This window comes from Pipistrellus hanaki, assembly GCF_964339955.1.
Source record: "Pipistrellus hanaki genome assembly, chromosome: 16".
NCBI classification, from domain to species: Eukaryota; Metazoa; Chordata; class Mammalia; order Chiroptera; family Vespertilionidae; genus Pipistrellus; species Pipistrellus hanaki.
Window position 1 is genome coordinate 15,735,875 of NC_140518.1, and position 19,822 is coordinate 15,755,696.

The 19,822-nt window shown below is 35.5% G+C and overlaps 1 protein-coding gene across 3 annotated transcripts in view; it reads right to left on the minus strand.

Moving 5' to 3' along the window:
* The window catches only part of CEP112 (centrosomal protein 112), a 261,521-nt gene that overhangs the window by 194,400 nt on the left and 47,299 nt on the right, over positions 1-19,822 (minus strand). For all 3 annotated transcript variants that reach the window (XM_084864076.1, XM_084864074.1, XM_084864075.1), the window contains exons 10-16: positions 17,188-17,287; positions 14,290-14,408; positions 12,529-12,672; positions 7,034-7,188; positions 6,613-6,742; positions 5,544-5,636; positions 3,796-3,855 (exon numbers count right to left, since the gene is read on the minus strand). In XM_084864076.1, the coding sequence (XP_084720202.1) occupies positions 3,796-3,855; positions 5,544-5,636; positions 6,613-6,742; positions 7,034-7,188; positions 12,529-12,672; positions 14,290-14,408; positions 17,188-17,287 (801 nt within the window). The remainder of the gene's footprint in view (positions 1-3,795; positions 3,856-5,543; positions 5,637-6,612; positions 6,743-7,033; positions 7,189-12,528; positions 12,673-14,289; positions 14,409-17,187; positions 17,288-19,822) is intronic.

Sequence of the window (19,822 nt, forward strand, 5' to 3'; positions counted from 1 at the left end):
GAATAAAGCTTGAATTAATTTGCTTGTAACCCTTCCCCCACTATACATTGTTAATATCCAAAATGAATTTTGATAATTTAAATAATGGAAACCAAACCACAAAGTCAAGGATACAGCATATATTCTCAAACTTGAGATTGTTCTAAGTTATTTAAGTTTTAAATAATTTCAGATATAAATAGCCATAAACACATTTACCAAATGTATATTTTACTCCCTTCCACCCTAAGAATTTAAGGCTGCAGGAAGTGAGTACCTGTGCATATGAGAAAGGGATTCTGCTGCATATAAGGAAACAGATGAACTGTGGCAGGCGTCACAGCACAGCAAAATCTGTGGGCTGCCCCCACACATCGACTAGCAGGGTCCCTCACTGCTCCTTTTCATTGCTCCAACCTCTCCTCCCCAACATGAAAAATAGGTTCTGGGCTGCAGGGCTTCTAGAAATCGTTTGACTGCACAAATTCATTTCTAAACACTTCACTCAAGACACATGTCCTTATAAGGAAAATCAGGCCAGTAGTAGTTAGAAAATACTATACAATTTATTATGTGTAAAGTTGTAGGAATCTTAAATTTTAACTTAATTAAAAGAAGTATATATATGCACACTAAATGCTGGAATAACTATTTTTCATGGTTTTGAACTCCATCAGACTGCATATTTCACTTGTTAGAGTTACATTAGATTATAAGGAGATATTTCCATTCTAGCACATTCTGGAATGTCCATGCTTAACATTGCCTCATGAATGTCTTTAGGCAAACACCACCATCTCTTACTCTCTGGTGCCTGTTTGGAAAACAAGCAGTGGGTTATTTGTCAGAGGCAGGTGTTTCCTTGCTAGTAAAATCATTTAGCCTCACCATTTCCTGACTTAACAGATTAGGATACTTCATCAAACAATGACATTTCGTTTTACTACCTATTATTTGTTTGATGTTCAAAGATCTTAAGAGCAGGGGATAGCCACCAGAGATCAATAAAGACCCTGAGATAATGTGTGTGCTTAAATTAGGGATGACATCGGATGCTGTGTCTCTTACCTCAAAGACAAGCTGCACTCTCGTGCTGCTTTCTCTTTGGCGTGAGGAAATAGTGTCATTCTGATGGCATTTCCTCCTCCTGCACAGATACTCAGAACTGAGTTCTATACCCAGAGTTATTGGCTGCGCACACCTGTCCCACCTGTAACGCCGTCTAGCAAACAAAAGCCCTACACATCCCGCTTCACTCTCCAGTTACACAGTCCAGGGCTACAGAAGATTTATGTCAGCTCTTTGAGCATCAGAAGGGATATTCCCTGAGGGGGGTGCGAGACATCAAATCTTCAAGGGCTGAGATCACAGCAGGTTTAATAAAGACAGAAGAACAGATGTCAATTTAAAAGGGGGAGATTACGGAATTAATTGAAAAACAGAGGGACATGCTGAGCAACGTTTTCTCTTCTAATATAAATAATGTGGGAACATATGCAAGATGCATCAGTAAGCTTATTTTTCTTTCAGAGGTCGTCGTTGTTCTAAGCATGTCTTATTTACACATAAAACAATTAATTCACTTTAATTACTCCTGTTATAAAAAGCTAGGCCAGTGGATACCGTGTGGAAAGGGGGAGCTATAGCTAGGACGCCTGATGAAAAGGGTTCGGCCTGCTGCCTGCAGTGAATGAGAACAGGAACAGTGGGAAGGTTACTGCAAAGGATGGACTGGGCTCTCTCATGCTGTGTCTTGTTTGTGTCTATCAGGCAGAGGGGCTGATCCGTAACTTTAGTTCACCTAGCGGGTGAGATAGACACTGAACAAAGGTGGTGGTAGGAGAAAGACTCTGGCTCTATCCATTTAACAGCTCTCAGTAGGACTTACAGGGGCTTGGGATAGGAATACATTATTTTACAATGAGTTAGTGTGTGCCTTTCTCCTGGCTCCCAGCCCGCTCTCTATCTCACAGGTACACAGACACCATCTCTCAGGAAGAGCCAGAGTGGGAGGCTGGGAGCAAGAGGCCAGGAAGGTGTACCTTAAAGGACAGGAAGCCAGCTATCTGTCCAGCGAATGAACAATAGACTAAAAAGCACACCCAGAGGATGTGGTTCCTTCTACACGGGGAGCGAGTCTCCTCAGAATGCAAGCCTTCTTTTGGTAAGTAAAATATGTATGAAGCTGCATGGCTCGACAGCAGAAATGGAAAAATTCTACATTTTACTAAAAGCTGTATTTCCCTCTCCTGTTCAGATGCCATTTTGTAGACATAAAGCACATTTAAGATCTTGCATTGAGTTGTATTCAAACTGCAGCAAGAAAGGAAAAAAAAAAAAAGCACTTCGGCAATAAGAAAATTTATTATAATTTTAAAGAGTACATATTCAGACCAATACATATCCATGGAAATATACACTTTTCCAAATGACAGAAACATTCTCCTTCCTGACAGGAAGCTCCCAGAGAACAAAGTCTATGCCTAATTCATCCTCTCCCCTCTCCCAGTGCCTCGCATGATAGTCACCAATGAAAGCATTGAATGAATATCTGTTGAGTGACTTTGTGGGTACATAAGATGTGATATTACAGTTTTTAAAGAATTTTGTGCTATAAAATCTATTTAATTTTCATTTGCATGTATTTTTAATTAGTTGAAGAATTGGCCTTTTTTGCATTTTCTATTATGTGTATATTTTACAAATGGCTTAATTTGTTTGAACATCAAACAAATAATAGGTAATAAACCATTACAAAAGCAGCAACAAAATCTTTGCTCTTTCAACCACTCTTTTACTTTCTATGTTAAATAGCAAACAAGAAGCTCAAAACTGAAGTTAGCCTCGCTGGTGTGGCTCAGTGGTTGAGTGTCAGACCATGAACCAAGAAGTCACGGTTCAATTCCTGGTCAGAGTACATGCCTGGGTTGTGGGCTCAATACCCACGAAAGGGCATGCAGGATGCAGCTGCTCAATGTTTCTCTCTCTTGGATGTTTCTATCTCTCCATCCCTCTCCCTTCCTCTCTCTAAAATCAATAAAAAATATATTTTTTTAAACCAAAGTTAAGTCACAAACTTAATTCTGCTCTTTATTGCTGAAGATGTTACCAGTATGTCAAAGAACCCTAGTTATTACTGATGACAAGGATACCAGCTTATTTCAGGAGAAATATTCACTATTCTAATTGACAAGAAACAATCACTAATCAACTTTTTAGTAGACAACTCTTTCATTGTTTTATGTTCTTTGGTTAAATAGTTAGAGTTCTTTGTATATGTATGATACAATAAAATACAAAATGATTCCCATCAACTGTATCACATTTTTTAAGTGATAGAAAATATAATTTTAGCCCTAACCGGTTTGGCTCAGTGGATAGAGTGTTGGTCTGCAGACTTAAAGTCCCAGGTTCAATTCCGGTCAAGGGCATGTACCTTGGTTGCGGGCACATACCCAGTAGGGAGTGTGCAGGAGGTAGCTGATTGATGTTTCTCTCTCATCGATTTTTCTAACTCTCTATCCCTCTCCCTTCCTCTCTGTAAAAATCAATAAAATACATTTTTTAAAAAAAAACATAATTTTACTCTTTTCTCATTAAATATACAAATAATATTTTAAAGTTGATATAACTAATAGAATCAAAGCTGTTTATAAACATAAAATAAGAAAGCAAAATTTGATTACTGATTAGCTGAAATAAACTTAGAATAAATTATTCTTTAAGAGCTAGAATGCATGTCTTTATAAAATTCAACCTTCATTCTTAATTGCTTCATTTTCTATTTCAAATGTAGCTTCCCACAAAATATATTACCTTTTTTTCATAGGTGCGTTTTAAATTACTTTTCTCAATTTGAAACTCATTTTCTTGATCCTGTGAACGATAAATATTTATTTTTATTATACTTCAAATTGCTACTAGAATTAATAAAATTAGTAATCTAATGAAATAAATAAATATGCTTGATGATAAACATTGAGTTTCACATATTAGTAAGAGCACCCTACCAGTCCAATTTTCTAAACAGAAATATGATTAGCTTTATTTATATTAGAGGTAATCAAACTTTAGTTATCAAAAGATATTACCACTGTTAAAAGTACATACTTCACAGAAGAGAAGCTTTCTGACCCTTTGGATTAGGAGATTACCTATAATGACCAACTGAATTAATACAGAAATAACAAACTTGAAGTTATACTATATACTAGTTCCTGGCAATTTTTGACCATGAGGGGGAAAAGAAATATCTCATAGGAGAGGGAGAGAGGTAGAGGTAGAGGTAGAGGTAGAGAGATAAAGAGGGTGAGGGAGAGGGAGAGGGAGAGAGAGAGTGGGAATGGGAGAGGGGGAATGAGAGAGAAAGGAAGCATGAGAATTGACAGATAACGCAAAGGGAGAAAATTATTCTTAGTACTAAAGGGTATTATGCTAAGTGAAATAGTCAGAGAAAGGCAAATACCATATGATTTCACTTACATGCAAAATCTAAAAACAAAAATAAATAACAAAAAGTAAAGAGAAAGACTCATAGATACAGGAAACAAATTAGTAGTTACCAAAGGGGAACGGGGATGGGGAATGGACAAAGATGAAGAGAAGGGAATTAGAGGCACTACAAACTTCCAAATATAAAATAAATAAGTCATGGAGATGTAATGCACAGTATAGGGAATATAGTCAATACTCTATATATATAAAAACCTAAGCAACCGTTCGATCTTTTGACCATTCAACCAGTAGCTATGGTGCACACTGACCACCAGGGGACAGATGCTCAATGCATAGGCATGGAATCATGGAACAGACTGATGAACTCAGAAGGAAAGGGGGTGGGAGGAGGGAAGGAAGAGATTAACCAAATATCTTATATGCTTACCAGAGGCCCGGAGCACAGATTTGTGCACTGGTGGGGGTCCCTCAGCCTGGTCTGTGGGGATTGGGCTGAAATTGGCAGTCTGACATCCCCCAAAAGGTCCCGTATTGTGAGAAGGCACAAGCCAGGCCAAAGGACCCCACTGGTGTATGAGGTCCAGCCCTTTGTGCTCCAGCCCTCTAGTAGTGTATAACTTTGCATGGTGACAGATGGTAAGTACTTATGGTAGGAATCATCTCCTAATATATCTACAATAAATATCAAATCACTAAGATGTATACCTAAAACTAATAAGATATTGTATGTCAATTATATGTAAATAAATAAATAAATAAATAAAAATAAAATATTTAAATAAAATTTATTTTTAAATTCAATTTCAAATTTATTCAAATGAAAATTATTATTCTTTATTTTCTATAAAACGCTAATTGGTCTACTTTTGTTAAAAGAAGATAAATAAGATGAAAAAATGATATAATGTGTAACAAAAGACTCAGAAATAGCTACTTACATTTTTAAGGAGTTTTTTTAAAAACTTTTATTTGTACATATAAATCAAGAAAAAGGAAAGTGAGGGGGGAAGGAGTTAATGGGGGGTAAAAGGAGCACACCTCTGATACTTTCAACAATGAAGCTAAAAGTGAGTTTTAGCCATTGTTCTGTGAACAAATACAGGACCCACCTGTAGTTGTTGCTTTCTCTGAAGTTCTGATTCCTGTAATTGCAATTTTACTTTAGAGATGTTCTGTTCTAATTCTTTAATTGTAGCAGAGGCCTAGAAGAATTTTAAGAATAAAAATTATAAAAATTGTACCATTTAACAATTTCTAGTTGAATAAATTTACCTTTTCCACCTTGAAGGTTCACTCAAAATTAAAATGATCTACCAAAGGACTTGTATACATGCATATAAGCCTAACAAATGGACACAGACAACAGGGGAGTGAGGGCATGAGTGGGAGGCATGGGAAGAATGGGGGAATAAGGACATATACATAACACCTTAATCAATAAAGAAATTTTTAAAAAATTAAAATGATCTGTAAATCTGAATTTACGATTTTTAAAAATTAAAAAAATTATCTTCTAAATTAAAAATATATATATTAAATTCTGTTTAGTATTTAAAATTATGTAAATATAATAGTAATGAAGAAATAGTTGGTTTTACAGAAAAATAGTTTTACAGAAAACTTTTCAAATTTTAAAACCAAATCCACCGGAACATTCAATTCATGAAATACCACATAACTGACTCCTGAGAATTGTAGTTTTGGGATTCCCTTGGCAGAAAGTGTCAATTCTCAAACAACATGTGTGAGTGCCAGTGGGGTATCTGTGTGCATAAGAGGTTAAGAAAACTAAGGTATAACCAAGATGTCAAAATAATAAGAATAATGCATATATTCACCCTAAAAATGTATTACTAACACAAGTGAGCATTTTTTTTCTCAGATTTTATGTTTTCTTTTATAAAAATGTAGGTACAAGATTAGCTTATTATGGCAGAATACAGCTTATTAAATATTATATCATGTTATATTTAGATACTTAGTATTTAGTATTTTAAATGCCAACAAATATTACTTTAGTAATTTCAAGAATAAAGTAAAGGAGAGATTAATTTCCAATGCTAAATAGCTTCTATGTGGTTACCTATGGCTACAGGCTGAATAAAGCTACTTTGTATGATATTTAAATGTAAAGTAAATTACTTTGAATGTATATACACCAGCATATATATATAATACCTTAGAAGCTGAAAGTGTGTGCTCCTTTTTCAGAAAGTTTATATCAGCATCATACTTGTTTTGTAGTAGCTTCACACTTTGCTCATAATCGTTCATAAGATGATCTTTCTCTTTATGCAGTGTATTGCGCCTAAAAATAACAAGAGAATAAAATATACTCCCAATGTATTTGAAATCAATTCCTAGAATGGAATTTTTAGTCAACCAAATCCAAATGTATTATCTTTTAGTATATCAAATAATTATCTACATTTTTATAAACTTTTTTATGCTTCTTATGTTAAGTGAGACTTTAAAAAATAAACAAATGGCAATGTTTAGGTTAGAAACCTCCCAAGGTGATTAACTTTGGCATATACTTGACAGAGTTGATATCAGCACTTTACAGCCACACCTGGGAATATCTGACTTCAGACAATACCTTGCCTTCACTTCTTGCAACTCACTACATGTTATCTGGTAACATCTCTCAAGTTCCAATTTTTCTTGAATTAATTTCTGCTTCTGTAAATTACTATTCTCTGCTTCTCCAGTCAGCTGCTGGACACGGGACTCCAGTTCTTTGACCATCTGGTTCTATTATAAAAGAATAGGTCATTGTTAGAAAAGCCTCTGACTGACTTTGTAACACTTAGGTATCATTGAGTAGCCTGAAGAAAATATATACCCATTTAGAGATAAGAATACAGAAAACAAATGTATCATAAGCATATCATAAACAATTAAACCAACCTCTAAGTTAACCAATGCTTAAATCTTTAAAAATGCTTTCTATCATAAAAGATCATGATGTTTATATGCTTTTAGCCATTCATTCATTCATTCAACGAATTTTACCTAAGACCCTATCCTCAGGAAGGTTACATCTTCCTGGTGCAACTTAAGAAGTTTATATTGTTAGTTGAGCACTTAGCAGTGTTTTTGCTCATTTGAAGTTTTAGAAACTTTTTTAAATTATAAAAGCAATGTATTAATACTTTTAAAAGGTAATTCATAGCCCAAATATTTTAATATAGGAGTTATGTGGTACATGTATTATCATATAAGTATTTAGGAATATTTTTAGACAGTTGCAATGTCAGTGAACATAATTTTATTTTGTTTTATTTTTACTTACTATTTTATCAAAGGCACTTCATTTTTCCAGTCTTCAAAATTATCACATAATTAAAATCATTTCCCTGTTATTTGATATTTGTTATTTTGAATTTTTCATCTTTATAGAATTAAATACAGGTGTTAATGATTATGTATTCCATGTAAAATTAGGATAAGCAAGCATTAGCTAAAAGAACCGGTTTTTTTATTGAAGTATAATTGATACACTATTCTATTTAATGCAGGAGTACATCACAGTGATTCAATATTTATATACATTACAAAATACTATTTTCATTTAACAATTGTATTTACAGTAAGCGTGAGTAGTTAGAAAAGGTGAGGATGATATCCCATCAGTATTATTTTCATACTCTTTCTAAGACAAACATTTAACTAAAGTTTAAGCATTACATAATACTATGATCCCAACTTCTTACTGACCGTTCTTCATTACGATATGAATTAGGTACATAATTTAAATTTTGGTGAATAGCTTCCAAATCTAAGAAATTATATCTAACTTAAAAACATGATATATAGATTTGTTTTTAAAATACATACAATTCCTAGCTCAGAGCCCAACACTTATCTGATGCTCAGATTTCTTCTCTGTACATCCCATTCATTCTGCCTCTTTCCTAACGACCCCTCTGCTTGAGGGGCTCCTTTCAAAAGATGGTGTCAATTTCCAAACATACATTCTAACTCTCCATGTTTCCTAAATATAATATATTGTCTTATACAAAATAAAGATGACACAGAGGAAATTTTTAAAAATTAAAACATACTGTCAAGGGAAAGCCCTACAGACATATATGAAATACCTTTAAGGACAAAAACATTTGGTCAAAATAACCTTTTTAAAATTGAATACAAAGAACAAAGAGATATAAAAATAGTGGAGACCTCAAAATGGGGTAAAAATTATTCAGAAAATAAGATGCTGACATAGAAACATATTTCAGGCTGTCACAGACAGTGTAGAAGGGGAGTTCAGGGAAAGTAATAACAGAATCGGAGAAGGAGCAGCAGCTGTCCAGCCGCTGACGAACATTACCGTGGGCACAGGGGCTGTGCTCCCACATTGTGAATTCACGGGCAGCACTCGGTAGACTAGGTTGGAGTTCTTGAGCGGACATGGCTTGTAAGCATTAGTTAAAATTGGCATTAGATTAATAATTCAAGTTCTTGGTTATGGAGAAATGGGACAGATATCATTTGTGAGATCTGAAACTAGAAGAGAAGGGAGAACGACTGGATGGTTACCGGGAAGAGCCCCGGAATGCGGCAACAATGGCCTGGATGCAAGTGGTAACTGTGGAAACAGAAGGGAAAGAGAGCAGATCCAAGAAAATGTTCAGAGAAACAAACAACATGATTAAGTAAAATACTAAGTGAAGGAAATGAGAAGTGGCAAAAATAATAGATTTCTCCAGGTTCAAAACCTAATATGCCAAGAGAATTGGCACATTGAGAATTAGGAGAAAGTTTAGGAAAGGGTATTATTTTTGTAGGAAATACAGACATGATTTTCAAGAAGTAATAGTAATTGTAAAATACCTGATAGGACTTCAGTTATACAACCAATAGATAAATTAAGAAATGTAGGTGTTACACATACAAACTTAGTTTGAAATCATGTAAGAGTCAAAAATTAGAAAGGGTTAGTATTTGGCAACTACTGAGAATCCAAAGTTCAACTTCTATGGCAAAATTACCAATACATTTTATCTTATTTCATAAACTTCTTCTTGAAATATGACATACATACAAAAAGATGCACAAATCTTCACTATGTATTTTTATAATTTATTATAAATTGAAAACAGCCATGAGTCACTACAAGAATTAAGGTGACCAGACATCCCGCTTTTGGCGGGACAGTCCCGATTTTTAACAAAAAAATCAGGACAAATTGTTAAAAATCGGGACTGTCCCGCCAAAAGCAGAATGTCTGGTCACCTTAAAATGGGCAAGGAGACACCTGATTAGTAGTGTTGCTCTTATATCAATCAGGGGCAAAGCAAAAGTACAGTCCTTAGTTCATCCTAGCTTGATGCCTGTGTCAGTGGCCAGAGCTGTTTCATGCCTGAGGCACATAAAAAAATAAAAAGAAAATAAAAACTGCTCTACAAAACAAAGTCTATCTTTAAAATGGTCACCTTATTCAAAATGATGAACTGCCGCTATTTCTTTCTAAATATGTGGGTGAGAGAAGAAATGTGGTGATGACTATAAAATGACAAAGTCTAGCTACATCAGACAATAGATTAGTTACTCTATAGATTACTGATGTCACTACTAACAATAATAGTTAAGAATGGTTAACAAAATATTTCAGATGCCAAAGGCCTTTGACACTTTCTCGGGTGGAAATATGAATGGGAAAAGAAAGCTCATCTTTATTTTCACAGCCTTAGCTGGCCTTCAGCACCTCCCTTCAGTATATCTAATCAACAAACCAAGGCATCATTAGCAATATCTATGACCAATAATCACAGATATTTGTATAGTCCATTCCAGTGTCAGGTAATTATTAAATATTGTTTATTCTCAGCACTATTCACAGATTCCAAGAATTAACAGGCCACTACTAAATCTTGATGTATATACTGCATTCATTTAGAAGCACCTCTAGTGCTCTATCAGAACTTTTATTAACATTTTGACAACTATAACTCAATATAATTTCTTTTCTTTGTAATATTATCTATTTTATTAAATTGAAAAATATTATTCTGGGAAGGGCTGAATAGATTTCACAAAATTGCCAGCGAGACCCATGAAACAGAAAAAGACAGAGAACTCTGCTAAGCAAGCCAAAGTAAGTCTCAATGAAGCCCCACCACAGACTTTCAGGAGTCCAAGCCTTTCATGAGAGAGGTAAAGCCTGATTTTTTCCAGCCTTCACCTCCCATCTAATAACTTGGCTACAATTTTTTCCAGCCTTCACCTTCACATCTAATAACTTGGCTACAATTTTCATATTTATATTTCTAATATTGTTTTTAAAATCCATTTTTTGCATATTTAACTACGAGTTTTGCACAAGAGAATCCCTGCCAATACCCAAAGTCATAAATCTAATAACCTATATAGTGTCTGCTTACAACAAACAAAACACAACAAAAGAAGAAAAAAGCCTGGACGAAACACAAAACCCAGAACCTAATTCTCAGTGACAATCTCTTCTTTCATCTGAAACCTGGCCTTGAACTCCACCTTGTTTAATTATTAACCAGGAGCTGCTCAGCAAGGGCTGTCTAGTCTTGATGATTTCTAAATGCGATCCTGCTGACAGACTCTGTCCATTTTCCTCTATATTTATTATTATCTAATGACAAGGTCTGAATGCTCATTTTGAAATTCAACTTTCATTAAAAATAGTGAAGTTTTTCTGACAGTGACCTCTTGGCTCCAAAGTGTCACTTTTCTTTACATCCCAACTTCATAAAAATTAAAAATGCCACTGTGAAAGGCATCACTCTCTTCCTATTGTTTAATAAATAATATTTAACAATGCAATAAGCATTTTAGGCAATCACATGTTCCACAAATTACAACTCTACTGGTAATATTACTTAATATATTTAACTCACATTTGTTAAAAATTCAGGGTGTTAAGATGACAAATACATATATCAGATATAAATTTGGTTTTTGTTCATGACTTTGAATATCATTATGCTGATTATTCAGAAAATAAATTCTTTATATTTTCCCTCAACAGACCTGCTCTACCTTCAACCTCGTCCATCTCATCGACCTGCATCACCATTTGCCAGTCCTCAACTCCAGATGGGCACTCAGGTCCAAGCCACCACCTCCCTTGCCTAGACAACTACGGCAGCCTCCTAAGTGATCCCCCTGAACCACTAAGCAGTGTGGACCCTGCTTCCCACTTTCTAACTCTGTGATACAGAGCCCAGAGCTGATCTCAGGGTTTCTCAGAGATGCCTGGGAGGCTGACTCTTGATCAGATTCCACAGCTTTCAGTTCAAGGACACACTTGGACCAGCCTAGCTGTGGTTCGGAAGGACTGAGTTCATGCCGAGGACACAGGCTCTGCCATCCCACAGGTAGTGTCATGTGTTAGGAACAAGGTTGATGAGGCACACTTGCCTTGGATGTGAGGCACGCTGGTCTGTGTGCCATGAGCCCACCTGTTCCAGGCTTGTGTGCCTCAGGAAGTCAGCTGGGCTTCTAAAGGCTGGTGAGACTCCCTTCTCCCCTCAGACCGCTCCTCTGCCACTCGGTGCTCTGGGAGGAGGCTCTTCTGGGACACTGCACCCTCCGTGATGTCGCTGCTCTGTGTGTGACCTCCTTCTGTGTCCTTACAGGAAGGCAACTTGGGGGTTTACCCATGTGATAACTGTGTCTAGTCCTTTAGTCAAGATGAAGCTCTTGAGATCAGTCTTAAAGTGGTCACTCTACTCCTATCTCCCCATCTTCTTTCCTTCGTACTAGTATTAAATATTTTCAGAAAAACAAGTCTTCAGTTTAAAAAGAATAAAACAAACAAATAGGATGAAGAAAAACAATTATCTCTAGGCGGAAAGTCAGCGAAAAACAAGAAGAAAAATTTGTAAAGATTTTTGGGGGTTAAGCAAAGAGGGGCCTCAAAGGATCCAGAGTGAAACCCACAGCCAGCCACTTCAAGAGCCTGTCCACTGTCACACGCCAGCCGGTGTCTATGGAGAGTGAAGGGATTTCTCCTGATTCTGTATCTCCCTTACTCACAGCACACACAGGGAAGCAGGGGCCATGGAGGAAAGAGAGGAGTGTCTAACAATGGTGGCAGAGAAAAAGACTTGCCGTGGCCTGGGTCTGCGCCGTGTACTCGCCCTCCATCCTGCGCAGCCGGGCGTTGGTGTCCTCCAGCAGCTCCTGGATGCTCTCCGTGTGCCGCTTCTGAAGGTCAAACTTCTCCCTCTCCATCTCTGCCACCGCGCTGTGCAGCTGCACAGGAGACAAAACCGGGCTCTGTAGCTCCTCACTGCTACAGAGCAGACTGGTTTGCAATTCAGAAAACATGTTTTCCTATATGTCTCTACTTACACGGTGTCCCAAACAACAATAGTATGAAAGTCATAAATGTTCAAGTTAAGGTAACCTATAAAGAGCATGATTAAGAAATTACTTTTTTCTTTACTTTCCTAAATTGGAGATTTTAATGGATCAACAAATATTAAAGGAATTATCTACTTCTGGTAGCAACAGTAAATAAATAAATAATACACTATCTCAGCTAAACAACACTAGGATTAGCCTGAATCACACAGAAATCTTTATAATATTATTATTGATTAGGAATATTATGTCACTGTCTGTAGTTTTATATTATCTGCATGAAATTTTGCACAAGGGTAATGTTAAAGTCTTTATCCTTCACCCTACCCCCAACAGGACACTTTTTATCCATTCCATAATCTACACAAAAGTGGGAACAAAGATGACATTATAAATCAAATAGAGAAAGAATCTTTAAGAACTGTACACCCTATGTCCTTATGTATGCAGGTCTTTCTTTACAAAGATTATACTCTAAATATCTAGGAACTAATGGACAGCTTCCAAAGGGAATTGAAAGTCTGTGCTCATGGCCTATGGGTAATCCTTCCCTTATCTGAACGGAAATGGAATTCAGAGTGAAGCTCCCGTCTCCTGCATCCAATCCCAGGCTCACTTATAAAGTTTGAAAGGTCCATTTGATTTCCCATTTATGAACAAGAGAAGAACAAGGATATGACAGATGCATGCAAGTTCCTGTTTGACTAGGAAGATGTTGAATGAACAGAGAACCCTGAGAGATGATGGAAAAAGAGGCAGCAGGCAGGCAATAATTATGCTAACTATTGGTAAGAGTCTCAAGAACATTTCCTTTAGTTTCTAGCTGAACAAGAAGAAGATGGCTTAGAAATAGCCACACAGAAGACCCTTAGGTTTCACAAATTTAACACATGCCATTTTGACTATAAGAGGTCCCCCAAATCCCTGCTTTGTTGTATTTGTATCTTTGCCCAAGTCTACATTTTAAACTGGTGTCACTTAGCTGGTCTATGAATGTAGCCACACCCACGGCACCTAAATTTCAGTGCTGCTTCGCAGCTGTAAACTGACAGGTACGGTCATTCTGATAAAGGGCTCTGAAGAAGTCACTTAGAACTTGGTGGTTATAGTTATGTTGCAGTGGTTTCTTCATGGTTATGGTCTCTCAAAGGTCCTAGGACATATGCCTCCTGACTATCAAAAATCCACTGTATTTAGTAGCCCATTAATGCAGAGTGAATTTTTTAGGTGTACCCCACAATGCTTAATAATGCATATATGCCTATTGAAGTTGACAGGGTGTCTCTAAGTCTTCAAAACAAGCCCAGAGAATTTACAGTTGAGTCTGCAAGGGTAAAAATGACACTGGTAAATATAAGTATGCTATAACTTAGCTGATTCATTTAAGGATCAAACAGGTATATCTGGTCTAAGACTGACTTTCTGTATATTTTGTGAATAACCATTATTTTTATAATTAAATGTTACTTTGAATTTTCTATTACTATTTTACTTTATGTAGCTTACCTTTTTTTCCCAGTCATTATTCAGAAATTCTGTACTTTGCTCACATATCTTTTTCAGCTCTGAAATCTGGTTTTCTTTAGTCTCTCTGATAACCTGACAGTCACGTATAAGGGTCTGAACTGTCAAAAATGATAAAACACAGTTAAACCAATTCTATGTACCACATAAGAGCTTGATGATAAAAAATAAAAAAAGATATATATATATATATATATATATATATATATATATATATATATATATATATATAGTGCACCAGTTAGATAATTCCGGTGGGGTTTTTTTTTTACCAATCTTCTCAATTCTGTCTTGTAAAATATCTTATTCTTTCCTCTCTTTTTCTCAATCTGTGCCACCAGGCTTGGTTGAACCCATCATTACTCAACTCCTAGACGGCTTTGACAGTGTGCTGGCCTCAGGTTCACTCCCTCCCCTGGGCCCTACTCTCCCCTAGTCTCAGTTCCAGCACCGCCTTCTTTGTGAACCTTCCCCACCAACGCTCCTCATCTTGCAGGACAGAAGGAAACTCCTCTGAGTGCCCAAGGAACCACATCTATTTCTCCATTAAGTCACCTATTACATTATATGTTATAAAGGTTTCCTTGCCTATGTCCTGAGGAGAAAGGTTTTCAACCTTTTATCTACAGAGCATAATAGTGCTGCAGGCTCAAAAACATGTGTCCTGACTAAGTAAAGGAACCCATTGTCTCACTCCACTCCTGCTGCTAGGTGCTTTAAAATCATTGCCAAGGCTTACATTACTAAAATAAAATATGCTTTAATTACATAAAATATTCCCCTTATAAATCACTTTTTACAACTTTATTTTTAAAATCTTTTAAAAATGATTTAAACTGTCACTGATTTAAGCAAAACTTTACTTAATATGTTATATCATCTCGATGGTAAAATAAATTCAGTGGTATGTTTGCTTAAATGTGGCATTTTCTTAGCTTGCTGAATATGTTCGTACTTACTTCAAGATAACAAAATTTAATTCTGTAACTATGTGTGGTGACAGATGTTAATTTGACTTATTTTGATGGTCATTTCACAATATATGTAGATATCAAATCACTGTGTTGTATAGCTGAAGCTAATATGCATGTCAGTTATTCCTCAAAAAAAGATAGCAACATTTTCAAAAACATTTATGTAGAAATTTCTTTCACTCTTATATCTCAACTATGTAACAAATGAGGGAAGAAAGAGAAGAATTCAAATTAACCTAATACTAGTCCTTAGCACCTATAACATATTACTTCACAATTCCAAAATTAAACTAAGATCTATTTGCAATTCAAAAGCCTTAAAATATTATTTTTAAACATTTGGCATATTTAAATTGCCTGGTTTAAATCAGGGTAAGAAACAAAAAAACCTATAAATAAATTTAAAATATTTTTATAGTCACTGATATTTGAAGAAAGAACCTGAACTAATTTCTAAATAAAATTTAAGGCTGGGAAAAAAAACTCAAAATAACCTATTTCATTAGGTAATTTATATGTGTAAGTACCATCCTAGATTCTAAGGGCAGCATCAGTCTCTCAGATATATTCAAGTCTGGTGATGGTTACAAAGCGATTAAGTTCCATATGGAAACCCTTAAATGTAAACCTTCTCTTTCCTCTTATTCATCACCTGTATCTTATCATTCACCAAATTCTTCAAAGTTTCTTCTTCAATCCCTTTCTCAGTATTTCCATTTCCATCATTCAGATATTCTGAGTCCTCATCACCTTATACACAAAATCACAGAAGCATGGAAGTGTAAACTCTCGGAGTTGGAAGGACCTTCATGCATTATTTATTCCAGCCTCACCATTTACAATGAGTAAGCCAAGGCCAAAGACTTCCCAATACTATGGTTTCTAGTAAAATGAGATATTCTCTCTTTCTCTCTCCCCTCCCTCCCTCCCTCTCTCCCTCCCTTCTTCCCTCCTTCTCTCTCCATTCTACTTCTGACTACTATAATAGACTGGGAATTGGACTCACCATGGTGGCATGCCCACCGTCACAAGGCTGCTGCTATTGAAACTCAAGGATCTAAAACCCCCCTCTCAAAAATCTTCTCTGCCTCCACAGTATCTACAAGATAAACTTGAAAGTTATAAATCTAAAATTCATGGTCATGCCTAAGTCATGCCAAGTCACCTACTTTATATTTTTCAATCTATCTCTCAAAGTACAGGATACCCACTCTTGCTAAGTGGTTTTGCAGCCTCTTTCCAAACCTTAGCAATATCAGCATTCCTACTGCAGTACGTGGGAATTTTTAAAGTTCTTTTCCACAAAAATGTTTTCAACATGGTCTCTAAGGGCTGCCTCTTGCACTTAGACGTTTTGACCTATAATCACAGTCAATTTAACACTTGATCACATGCTTTCTTTTTCTTCTTAATGAAAGTGTGAATGGGGAATACTTTTTAAATGCTTGTTCTGTCAATCACAATACTAGCACATACTACCCGGTATCAATAGATACTTAATGTAATGAATGTAATTAGACCAAAAGGAATGATTTCCCTAGACTGCTTTGTGAAAGCCAGTAAATTCTAATTCTATGACTCACTTATGGCAGCCCAATAAGGAGGCAGAGTTAACGGAAGTAGCAGTGACAGACTCTTCCAATTTCTTAACCAAACAACTAACACACACACACACACACACACACACACACACAGAGAGAGAGAGAGAGAGAGAGAGAGAGAGAGAGAGAGAGAGAGAGAGTTTTCCCTATTCATATGAAAGCTCTCATAAACACATCCACTGATGGAAGTCCACACAAACATTGCCATCTCACACTACAGAAGGTCAGAAGTAAAATTTTACTTTATATAACCATTAAGATAAAACAGAAATATTATTAAGATTTATGTAAGAATACTACATCACCTTTCTTTTCAAGTTTTCTAACAGTCTCCTCCGTTTCATTTTGTTTCGTTTTGTATAAAGTTTTCAATTCTTCTATTTCACTGTTTTTTCTTTCTAAAATCTGCAAATGAATTTTAAATGTTTTAGTATGCTATGTTGTTTGACATACAGAACACATAATTTTTTAAATGAGCACGATATTTTTGCAAGTCTATCTCAGCTAATCCCACAAAAGATGTAAAAATTATATTTCAGTGCATTGAGAAAATAGTAAATATGCTAGAATTAATGATTGCTGAAAGAGATGTGCTATCTGCTTTGAAATTTCATGTATCAATCTTTAAGGAGACTATAAATAATAAATTAGGTGATTCTCTAAAATATAACTCAGAGATTAAACTGTCATAAAGTAGCAGGGAGAAGCCATCACAGCGTGACACGTAGGGACAGCACAATTCCCCTGCCCCTGCACTGGAAGAGGGCACCTCCGGATGAGCACAGCTCGGAACCGACCCACTGGTGTCCCAGCATCTCCATGCACAAGAGCCCCCAGCTGCATGGGAAGATGAGAAGTAATAAGCTTCCTTTATATCTAGCTCTGCTATTGTGAATCAGAAAAATCATCCCAAAATATGTCAAAATTGCATGAATATTTTACATCATGAATTGATATTGTGTCAGAAGTTTTAAAATTTAACAAAATTTAATTATGATTGTTATATACTTCTAAATATATCTACACTAAACACCCACACAGAAAGAGAAATAATAAAAATGTAGGAAAATTAGCAAGCTGGGATTTTTTAAAAAAATGTGTGCTAACTTAATGGGGAAAAAAATGAGGCAGGTGTATAATCAGAAACACACACACGCACACACACGCACACACACACACACACATACAGAGAGAGAAAGTGTATTCATGAACATCTAATCCATTTTTTCTTAGTGCTTTTATCACCAGCTTTTCACTTTACCTTTCATTGTTTTAGTCCCAGCACTAAGAATGGTTGGTAAACAAGAAAAGGAGCTAGTTTGGTCCTAACATCCGTAAAGAAGCAAAAAAGAAAAGAATCAAGGCAAATAGATAAAACACCCTGAATTTTGTTCCGCCCCCATTCCTGACACTTAGGAAATGCCATTCAAGCAAAAACTGATGAATATACTTTCCAAATAGGTTATAGGTCAAGGACTGTATATTTTACCTGGCATTTCAAACTAGTTGCATTGCTTTCCTTTTTTACACAGAATTTATTTAAAAAGAGAAATTCTTGTGAAGAACTTTGTTATTAAAAGTTTTTCTTAGAATAGATCTGTGTAACAGACACACCAAAAAGCCTATTTCAGACTCTATCGCCATGATGTTTCCAAATACATTTTTATAATCCTTATATAGCAATAGCTTCTATTTTACTTAGCATATGTTATGCTGAGATTATATTACTGAATCTCTAATGTATTTACGATAAAGAGCTGTTTTTATCTAACCAATTTAAACTAGGGTAAAATTATAATAAGAGCAGAAAGTACTATTTGCCTTTAAAATGAATGGGAAAGAAGAAAGGAGAGGAAAAGGGTTAAATATTTTTCTCTTTCTAATTTTCAATCAATAGTTTCCTTCTTGTTGCTTTGAAAACATGAACCAAATATGCACCTGACTAAATATTAACATGTTTTAGCTTTTAAGAAAGCTTAGCTATGTGATGCTATGGCTTCAACTCCCGGCCTCCATTTCTTTCATGTTGTTTTGTTAAGGAGAATCATAAGCTTACTTTTTTGAAACTGCAAATGCCAACTTTCTATTTGAAGCTATCTATCCAAGACCAATGGTTCTCAACCTTCCTAATGCCGCCTGCGACCCTTTAATACAGTTCCTCATGTTGTGGTGACCTCAAAATTATTTTCGTTGCTACTTCATAACTGTAATTTTGCTACTGTGATGAATTGTAATGTAAATATCTATGTTTTCCGATGGTCTTAGGCTCTACAGCAGTGGTTCTCAACCTGTGGGTCGCCTAAGATCATCGAAAAACATAGATATTTACATTACAATTCATAACAGTAGCAAAATTACAGTTATGAAGTAGCAACGAAAATAATTTTATGGTTGGAGGTCACCACAACATGAGGAACTGTATAAAAGGGTAGCAGTATTAGAAAGTTTGAGAACCACTGATCTAGACAGTTAGATAGATCTATATATAGATATACAGGGTGTCTCAAAAAATGTATTCACATTTTGAATAATTATTAATTCAAATTGGTTAAACCTGAAAGGAAAGAAACATCAATTGAGCTATCAAAAAAATGTATGTGTACACATTTTTGAGGGGACACCCCATATATATATCACTAATTTTTTAAGAATCATTACTAAAATATAGTTTTGATTCAAATTTCATAGAGGATAACCATAAATTGATTATTTTTGATGTGCCCAATAAGAAGAAAAATTAATTTTATTTAAAAATGCAGACTGAAACATGGGAAGGCATGCATATCGATGCGACCATGAAGAAGCCTACATTGTCAGTGCTCACATGCAGTCGATATCAAACAGAGCTAAATCCAAGAGTTTCTTTTCAAATTAAAAGGGAAATTTTAATTGCCAAAAAATGGAAAAAAATATTACACTAAAACAATCTCTAGTATTTAC